Raw genomic sequence first — 10,130 nt, 5'->3', positions numbered from 1 at the left:
CTGAATGGGAGATACAACGTTGGTTCATCTTTGCATGGAGGTATATGAAGTTTTATTTCTAATCTTACTATTTATTTTTATTTTTTTAAGATTTATTTTTATTTCTTTCTCTCCCCTTCCCATCCCCCTCCCAGCCCCCCCCCCCCCAGTTGTCTGTTCTCTGTGTCTACTCACTGTGTGTTCTTCTGTGTCCACTTGTATTCTTGTCAGCACCACTGGGAATCTATGTCTCTTTTTGTTGGGTCATCTTGCTGCATCAGCTCTCCATGTGTGAGGCACCACTCCTGGGCAGGCTGAACTTTCCTTCCCACTGGACGGCTCTTCTTACAGGGTGCACTCCTTGAGCATGGGGCTCCCCTATGCGGGGGACACCCCTGCACGGCACAGCACTCCTTGTGTGCATCAGCACTGCACGTGGGCCAGCTTCACGCGGGTCAAGGAGACCCTGAGTTCAAACTGTGGACCTCCCATGTGGTGGGCAGATGTTAAAACTGTTGAGCCAAGTCCACTTCCCTAATCTTAACTATTTAAATATTTAAAGTAATATATCCTATAATTACTTTTAGGATGTTGTGACATTTGGGGCATGTTTATTCTCAAGTTTGTTGTTTCATTGACTCTTGCTCATGAAATAGTAATCCCTAATGTGTTTTGCATTTATTTGTTTTAAGCCCATCTTAAGCAGGGATTATATTTTTTTATTCCACCATATGGATTCAGTTATTGAAAACATCAACCCCAGTGTTTTGATTAAACATCTAATTTTTCCCAAGAATTTCCCAAAAAGATCCATCATCCTGGAATCACATTAATGTTCATTTCTTGGATTAGGGAATTTTCCACTAAGAAGAAGAAAGGAACAAAATAGGTTTCCCAGCCCACTCAAGGGTCTGTCTTTGGATCTAAGTTGCTGACAATCCTTTTCCAGTTGTAACTTTGGACAGAAATGAGCTTGTCTACCTTTCCCTAGGACAGTGATAGAGATTTCCTTGCCCTTTCTTACTAGCTGTTCAGTACTTTGAGTCTCTGATACTGAAAGGACTCCATATTACAAAATCTTACTTATCAAGGTCATAATCCCAGCCTTCAGTCCTTACACACATGTTGGAGAACCAAGACTCAAGTAACTGGAGCTGTTCTGCTCTAATCCCATTTCTCATTAAAGTTCATAACAGCAACCTTCTCCGTTCCTGACTGAGTTCCATTGTTCTCCTGACTGAGTCTAGTCATAAGAAAACATGATGAAGGAACTGTTTTAAGTTTGAGAATGAAGAGATATTACAACTAAATGTGGTATAACACTTCAGGCTTTTGGGGATTCCCCTGAAGAACAGTGATGAAGGAAAATCCTCCTCACAGGAAGAATTCTGAGAAGTTGATCTGATTGCTCATTTTGTTTGAAAGGAGAAACAGCTATATGTGTAACTGGATATCATTGGCTGGATGGTCAGGACCATGGAAGGAACATGACTGGAAAATCATTGGCAAGAGGCTCTGTGGAAATTCACTGATTGACATTCATGGAATAAAAATATGGAATGTTCTAGGGAGGAGGATGGGAGTTTGTTGGACACTTCTTCTCTGGTATGACACTGTATTAGTCTCTTATGGCTGCTGTAACAAATTAGACAGACTGAATGCTCAAAAACAACAGAAAATTAATTCTCTCAGTTGGATGCCCCAGAATTCTGAAAGCAATGTGTAGGCAGGGCCATACTCCCTCTGAAAGCTCTACAGAAAAATCCTTCCTTGCATCTTCCAGCTTCTGTTGGCTCCCACAATCCTTGTCATTCTTTGAATTATAGGTGAATCACTCCAATCTTGGCTTCCATCATTACATCACCTTCTTCCCTGTATATCTCTATTTTTCTCCTCTTCTTCTTAATATTTAATCATTGGATTTAGAATATTTTGCATATGAGGCTTATGAAGTGCAGGTTAATTATGGGAACTGCAAGACATAGCAGCCATAAAAAGGAATGAAGTACTGATATGTGTTATAGCATGGATGAACCTTGAAAACATTATGCTATGTGAAAGTAGCCAGACAAAATAATAGAACATACACTTTCTTTTTATCCCCCACCTTGTGGCTCTTTTTGCATGCTGTCTGCTCTCTGTGCCCATTTGATGTGCATTCTTCTGTCTCTGTATTTATTTTTATTTTATTTCCCCTCCCCACCTTGAGGTTTGCTTGCTGTCTGCTTGCTGTGTCCATTCACTGCATGCTTTTCTGCGTTTTTGCTTGTCTCCCTTTTTGTTGTGTCACCTTGCTCAGTTGTCACTCCATGGTGCTTGCAGACCAGGTGGCTCTCCATGGAATGTGGGCAAACCTGCCTTCACAAGGAGGCCCTGGGACATGAACCCAGGACCTACTATATGGTAGATGGGAGCCCAACTGATTGAACCACAGCCACTTCCTGAGAACATATACTTTTGTTTCCATTCATATGAAATATCCAAAATTGCTAAATCCATAGAGATAGAAAACAAATTGGTGTTGGCTTAAGGAAAGGGCGAATGACTGCTTAATAAGTACAGGCTTTCTATACGTAATGATGAAAAAGCTACAGAGCTAGAATGTGATAATGGTTGCACAACATCATGAATGCACTTCATTCCTCCAAACTGTACACTTTTAAATGGTTTAACCAATGGCAAATTTTATTTTCAATGAACTTTACCAAAATAAAATATATCTTTAACTTTTATTCCAGAACTGTCTCTTTAATTAGTTACTTCTGTCAGGTTTTGCTTAACACTTTTTGAATGTTTGTTCTTGGCCATTTATACATTTATTATTTTTCCATCTCCCTGATGAATAATATTGCCTCTACAACATTCTTATGTTGATGGTGTATAAGGAATATATATAATTTACTTTTAGTCAGTAGATCTTTGTAATTAAATTATGTTGTGTGTATTTATAATAGCTGGATTATGTTACTTTGTGATATGTTCTTCTTATCTTATTTTGGGTTGTTTCTATATTTTTATAATTCTTTTTAAATTCCTCTCTAGGATTTATCAGGCCTGCTCATTTTTGTTCATCATTGATTGTTCTAGGGATTTAAAGGTCTGTGTCATGAGAAGGAGGGTGCCACATGGGAGAAGTAAGGAATGAATGTTTGCTCATATGAGATGCTACCAGGAGGACACTTGATACCAAACAGTTCCATTTCTACAGCACGTGAAGTATGTGGTTGATCTACATAGGGGAGCACAGGTGAGGGAAATTTAAGATAAACTTTGTCATAATGGAGAAAAGTTGTCTTTTCAATTCTGGATATTATACTGGTATTTATATATTTTCTATTGTTTAAACACACATACAATTTTACTTTGACTAGAAGGTACTCTTTCCCTATCATTTTGAAAATTACACAATTTGGGTATGTGCCAATGTTTAATTGATAACCTCCACAATATATTTAGTTGTTGTTACAAAAATTAAAATAAAAATATTTGGAAATTGAGCTGAGAATTCAGGATGTTTTTATAGAAATGTAAATATAAACATAAAACAAGAGAATAACCATTCATACTATTTAGTATTTAAAATGCAATTTATTTTTTTCCTGACATACAAGTATTTATACATGTAGCAACTTCACCAATATTTTTAATGAATCTCTATTTAATTAGTTTTTAAATATACTTTTCAGTTTTTTTATTTTTTGAAGAAACTTAGATTACATAAATGTTACACACAAAAAATATAGGGGATTCACATATGTCCTGCTTCTTAGCTCTCCCACATTTTCCCACATCAACGTCATTCTTTACTACTGTGGTACATTTGCCACAATTGAACACATCTTGGAACATTGCCACTAAGTGATGATTATAGCTTACATTGTAATTTACCCTCTCTTCTGCTCATTTTGCATTTTGTTATAAGATATACAATGATCTGTATCTGTCAGTGCAATGTCATTCAAGATAAATTCCAAGTACTGAAAATGCTCCCAAATTACACCTATTTTTCCCTCTTCCTCCCCTTGGAACCTCCATCAGCCACTGCCTCCACATCCATGATAAAACTACTTCTATTGCTAGGATCAAATATCTGCAGTAGAACAACTGTAAGTCTACTCTAGTCCATTGCCCATTTCCCCAATCCTGAGGATTCTGTGATGGTGATGCCCACTCCACCTCTAACTGAGAGGGGACTTAGAACCTATGGGGCAGATGGATGGGACTTTCTTGCTTACAGTTGCAGATTCTCTCTGTTCCTTGAGATGGCCATTGTCAGACTTCATCTCCTTGTTAGTTGTCCTGGGTGAGTCCAATGAACTGGAGAGTAGATGTTGCAAGTCTGTTGAGATTCAGGGCCCAAATGGCACATGAATAGCCCAGATTTAAGTCTCTTGGATATACAACTATCAACTCTAGTACTAATTATAGGTTCAATTAGAGGGACAGTATAGCCATGTGTGGGGAAACCACAACTGCTCCAATTCTATCACAGTGGGAAGCATAAATTCCAAAGTAGTGCCTACTGGCAGGGCACCAAACTCCTGAGCTGTCTGCCCTGCCTATAGTGTCTGGATGTCTCCAGAGCCCTCAGGAGCCCTGCTATTTGTGGTAATATTTACTTTGGCAGTCAGTGAGTATCTGCTGAGACATACATAAGCACAACCTCTGAAATGACCTCTAGACTCATTTTGAAGTTTCTTGGCCTTATGAACTCATTTGTCTTTACCCTTTCCCCTTCTTGTCAAGGTCTTTTTCCAGTTGCATTGCTAGTTGGTGGCTGGTAATACTTGCTCTATGCCAGGGAGGGTCATCCTTGGGAATCATGTTCCATGCTGGGGGAAGGCTAATGCATTTATATGCTGAGTTTTGGCTTACAGACAAGCCACATTTGAGCTAAAAGGAGACTCTCAGGAGGTAACTCTTAGGCACCCTATAGTATCATGATAAGATTCAATTTCAAAAGTAAAGTTTCATAAGTACAGTCATCACAGTCAAGGACACATAAATGGTCCATCCTCCTTCACTAATCACTCAGGGGATTCTTGCTGTCCCATCGGAGAATGTGGCAGAGCTCCCCAGGATGGGAATCTGATATTTCCTTAGTTATTGCTTGGATCTCCACCCACTGTGACAGTGCCCCGTGAACACTTGAAGGCATTCGTATTCCTTGTAGGTATGCCCCAGTGAACCTCCTCCAGTGCAACCCCATGTCTGACACAGCACACCCAAGATCCTCCCCGTCATAGTTGCAACCCTTCTGTGATCCAAAACTTATTCAAAATTGAAGCCAACATTGTAGCCAAATACAATTAATATGCAAATGATAGAATAATGATGGTTTTAAAAATAACAAATAAAATACAAAAAAATAAAAGTTTGAAATAAAAAATATAATTAAAAAAATTTCCTATTGTCTTTCATCACAGTAAGATCTGTGGTCTTCGATGTGACATTTTCTTCCACGTATTCACCCAGTGTCTTATTTTTTTCATTTGTCTTCAAAGAAGCTTTAAGGTACAGAAAAGTCATGTACAGAATATAGGTGATTCCCATATACCCAAAGTCCTTTTCCTTTTCCCCTTCCCCCTATGAATAGCATTTTACATGCGGATGGTACATGTGTTACAGTTGATGTACAAATATTGAAACATTGCTACTCACCATGGTGGATGATTTATGTTGTGGTTTATGTTGTGGACTGTACGCTTTTATAGATTTGGTGATTTTGATGTGGTCTATGTAGAACAATTCCATTGCCCCAGAATGCCCCGTGTTCCATCTATTCTTTTCCCTCCCTCTCCCCTTGTGACTCACGGTCACCACCAAGATGAGCTCAGTGAAGCTTCATGTTCATCGTTATTTACAAGGACATGGACGGCTTGACCTACTGGCCTGTCCTCCCATTAGGCCCTACCTGTGCTCTCAAGAGACTCCCGCCCCTCTCTCGGAGATCATTGCATTCAAAGAGAATAAGCATATATTCAGAGAATAACCACCCACAACATTTAGTATATAAAGTGAAATTTATTTTCCAATTAAAACTTCTTTGAGCTTCCTCCGCCCCCCCCCCCCGCCCGCCACGGCATCTTTGGCTCCAGGCGGTGGCGGGGCCGCGGCCAGGGCAATAGGAGCCGGGCGGCAGCTCCCGCGGCTCCTGGCCCAGTCTGCCTCGGACCCGCGGCGGCCGCCTTCAGCGGTCTAGGCCTCGGCTCGCGGGGCGGGGATCTGCGCGCGCCCCTGGGCTCCCACCGACACCGCACACTCCCCGGCGCCCGCCCGCGGCCCGCAGGCAGCCCCGCGCGCTCCTCGCCAGCAGCCAAGCCCGCCCCGGCCAGCCCGGCCCGCGCGAGGCCTCGGGAACAGCAAGGCCGAGGACCAGCGCAACGAGGAGAAGGCGCAGCGCGCGGCCAACGAGAAGATGGAGAAGCTGCTGCAGCAGGACGAGCAGGTTGACGGGCCACGCCCCACCTGCGGCGGCTGGGTGCTGGAGAATGTGGTAAGAGCTCCGTCGTGAAGCAAATGAGGATCCTGCCTGTTAATGGGCTTAATGGAGAGGGCGCCGAAGAGGACCCGCAGGCTGCAAGCAGCCAACAGCGGTGGTGAGAAGGCCACGAAAGCGCAGGACACGGAGAACAACCTGAAAGAGGCCGCTGAGGCCCTCGTGGCCGCCGTGACAACCTGGAGCCGCGCGTGGAGCTGGCCAAGCCCGAGAACCAGCGCGGCGGGGACCGCACCCTGAGGCGGTGCACGCGCCTGCCTTGATTTCCCTCCCGAGCGCGCCAGGGCTCTGCGGGAGGAGGAGGGCACGCCCGCCACCAGCGCGCCCGTGGGTGCCCGCTGACTGCCTGCGCCCAGGACTGCGTGGACGAGACTGATGTCGTCAAGCAAGCCCACTCGTGCCCAGCGACCAGCGCCTGCCTCGCGGCCACGTCCTGACTTGTGGAGCCTTTGAGACCAAATTCCGGGTGGACAAAGGCGGCTTGGCCGTGGTCGATGTGGGCGGCCAGCGCGAGGACCAAGCGGGCCCGCCCCGCGCTGCGCGGCCATCACTTTGGCGTAGCCAGCAGCAGCTGCGACGTGGCCCTTCGGGAGGACAGCCCGGCAGCCGCCTGCCGCGGCCCTGCACCGTCTGGAACAACGGGAGGCTGCGCACCGTCTCTGCAATTCTGTTCCTCAACCAGCGAGACCTGCTTGCTGAGAAAGGCCTTGCTGGAAAATCAAAGATCGAGGACTGCTGTCCAGCATTTGCTCGCTACGCTGCTCCTGAGGATGCTGCTTCCCAAGCCCGGAGAGGACCCACGCGTGACCCGGGCCAAGTGCTGCATCCGCGACGAATTCCTGAGAATCAGCACTGCCATGGAGACGGGCGCACCGCTGCTTCCCCGCTTCACCTGCGCTGTGGCCGCCAGAACATTCGCCGCGTGTTCAGCGACTGCGAGACGTCACCAGCGCACGCGCCTTAGTCAGGACGAGCTGCTCTAAGGGCAGCCCCTACACTTAATTAAAACCTTAAGCACAATTAATTAAAAGTGAGACGTAATTTTCCACGCAGTTAATCACCCACCATATGGCATGATTAACAAAGCAAATTTTCCTTTCCCGAGTGATTTTGCAAACCCCCCTTTTCCCTTCAGCTTAAGGCCGCCTAAAAGAAAAAGACAAAAAGGCCACAAAAGTTCCCTCTCACTTTCAGTAATAAAAAAATAAATAAATATTGTTTTGTACACCATTAAAAAAGTCAGAATAAAAATTAAATGTGGGCAAGGAAAAAAAATCTTCTTTGAGTTCATGAAACATAAGTTTTCCAAATTTCTTTTTTATTGCATTTATAATGTGTGTTCCATGTAGAAAAGGCCACAAGTATTAGCACAAACGAATTCTTAATAAATGTTTTCGTTGTCTTGGCTTGGGTTGTGCTGGAAGAATGGAATGTGTGGATTTACTACAGGACAAATACTCAGGGAGCCCTTATCACCATTGCTTAAAACTGAAGGAGAAAAGAAGGGGCACAGTGGCTCTGAAACTGGAATGTTGCTGAATGTAAAGGTATGGGATCCATCAGTGATGTCCCAAAAAGAAAGGTTCCCAATATTCATATCCAGGAAAATGCCCACTCGGTGTAACCAGGTGTTCACCCACACTGCAGTGTGTGGCTTAGTGCTGGCTGAGAAAACATTTCCATCTCTCAAACCCAGAGTCCAGAAGCCATAATCCAAAGACCGAAGAACAGTTCCCTTTCGGTTAGCAGATTCCTTGCAAACACCCAGATCCCATTCTGTGCCTGTTCCCATCTCCACCTCCCAGTAGTGGCGGCCCGACGTGAACCCGGAAGAGCCAAGAACGCACACTGCGTAGCTGAACCTCTCAGCACGTTCTTCACGATTCTGTTTGTTATGTCCATACCGGACACTCCTCAGGTCCTCAGAAATGATTAGAAGGTTATTGGTTGAGTCTACATCCAGGGTCATATCCACTGTGGAAGAAAATAAGACAGTTAGCGAAAGGACAAACTATAAACCCTCCACATTTCTACTGCAAATGCCCCAATACAGGGGTTGAATTATGTTCCTTTAATTCTTTTTTCACTAAAGCAAATTTTTTGAGAAAAGTCACCTAGCACTGTTGAAGAGTTTAAAATATCCCGTTTTTTGGCAGAATGGGTCTTTTATTCACAGTAAGGATTCTGTTTGTATTAAACTATGTGGTTATTTGATTATTCTTCTATTTAATGCGTAAGATCCCTGAAGGCGGGTACCATCACAGTTGTTTGTTCTCAAATTACAGACAGCATTAAGGAAGAAAAAGTATTCTATTTATTGTAAAATAATGTTCAAATATTAAACTTTCTTTTCTCTTTGCTATTAGATTCCCAGTTCACTTTGGTGGCTGGGGAGTTGCATGTACACTTTAGAATTGCTATGGTTTTATCAAAATTAAGAGTTAATGTTAGGAAGCCGGAGGCAATGGATTACTTCTGCCTTACTGTTATTCAACATTCAAAGTACTCATCAGCCAGCTGTGGCTACTGTTTTGGACAACACAGTTCTAGGGCATGAACAAAATACATTTTCTTTAAAATATCCAGTGTAGTTGAATTTAATCTACACTCAGAGGTGAGAACAACTGATGTTTGTGGCACACAGAAATTGTAGGTGTCAGAATTGAACTAATGCCCATATTTAATATTGAACCTTTTGAGTAGTTGTTTATTCCAGGGTCCATTGTGGGAAGTTATACAGATTCCTTACCTTGGAACTTTAATATCTTTGGGTTCATCTGTAGAATAGTTTTCAGTTGGGGCTCCAGTTCTCGGACTTTGGAAACCAGCTCCCCCAACTGGCAAATGTGTCTGATGTCATTCTTCTGTGAGACCGCAGGGCAGGAAGGGCACAATATACCCTCCAGATGGGGCTCCTCCTGCAGTGAATTGGTGCAGTGCAGGCAGCAGACATATCCACATTTTAGGTACACTGGGTTTTCAAGGTAAGTCATGCAGGTAGGACATCTGCTTGCCTTTTTAAATTGTTCAGCCATGCCCAATCTCCGGGTAAAATCTACATGAGAATGGAGTTTACAGAATTGAAGGACCCAGATGTTTTCTTCTTTACATACATAGAGTTGTCATGTACCTTCTATGAGCAATCATTAGCCCCAGATAATGAAAATTCAATATGCATACAAGTATAAATATAAAACTCATGTCCTTGAACTTCTGATATTTGGAATCTAGTTGGAATTAAGAATATAATTCATTATTTGGCATTAAATTGAAGTCATGAAAGGATCTAGACCTGGGGTGTCTAATATGATAGACATAAAACTCATGTGGTTCATGAGCACCTAAAAATTCATTTGATCTAAATTGAGCTGTGCAGTGATTGCAAAATACAGACTGGAAGTTTAAGACACACTAACAAAAAGAGAATGTAAACTCTCTCATTAATAACTGTTTGTAATCAATTACATATTGAAATAATTATAACTAGAATATTAAATTAATTGGGCATGTTTCTTTTTTACTTTATTAAGGTGGCTATTAGAAATTTTCTAATTACATATGTGGTTTACTCTATATTTCTATTGACTAGTGCTGGTCTAACCCAGAGATCAACCAACTACTCCACCAGCTGGTGTGTCCTGGATGTAGCAGA

General features: G+C 42.9%; 1 protein-coding gene and 1 pseudogene across 1 annotated transcript; one reads left to right on the top strand and one right to left on the bottom strand.

Moving 5' to 3' along the window:
* Window positions 1-6,337: 6,337 nt before the first annotated feature.
* Window positions 6,338-7,442, top strand: LOC101421873 (guanine nucleotide-binding protein G(s) subunit alpha pseudogene; annotated as a pseudogene).
* A 417-nt stretch (window positions 7,443-7,859) lies between these two features.
* Window positions 7,860-9,513, bottom strand: LOC101422325 (ret finger protein-like 4A). Its single transcript, XM_004465688.1, has 2 exons — window positions 9,228-9,513; window positions 7,860-8,452 (listed from the first exon to the last, which is right to left on the bottom strand). Exons 1-2 carry the CDS (start codon window positions 9,511-9,513, stop codon window positions 7,860-7,862), a joined length of 879 nt encoding a protein of 292 aa, XP_004465745.1.
* Between the last annotated feature and the right edge of the window lie 617 nt (window positions 9,514-10,130).

The sequence above is a fragment of the Dasypus novemcinctus genome, unplaced genomic scaffold (genome assembly GCF_030445035.2).
Source record: "Dasypus novemcinctus isolate mDasNov1 unplaced genomic scaffold, mDasNov1.1.hap2 scaffold_210, whole genome shotgun sequence".
Classification (NCBI taxonomy): domain Eukaryota; kingdom Metazoa; phylum Chordata; class Mammalia; order Cingulata; family Dasypodidae; genus Dasypus; species Dasypus novemcinctus.
Note: the sequence above shows the minus strand (reverse complement) of the source record. Positions and strands in the feature narration are given on the sequence as shown.

What these genes read in the sequence shown, in the direction of transcription:
- LOC101422325 (XM_004465688.1), bottom strand. Translation starts at nt 9,513, where the DNA reads ATGGCTGAACAATTTAAAAAGGCAAGCAGATGTCCTACCTGCATGACT. An exon ending in AAAGATATTAAAGTTCCAAG is followed by an intron (nt 8,453 to 9,227) that starts GTAAGGAATCTG and finishes TTTCTTCCACAG; the next exon opens with TGGATATGACCCTGGATGTA.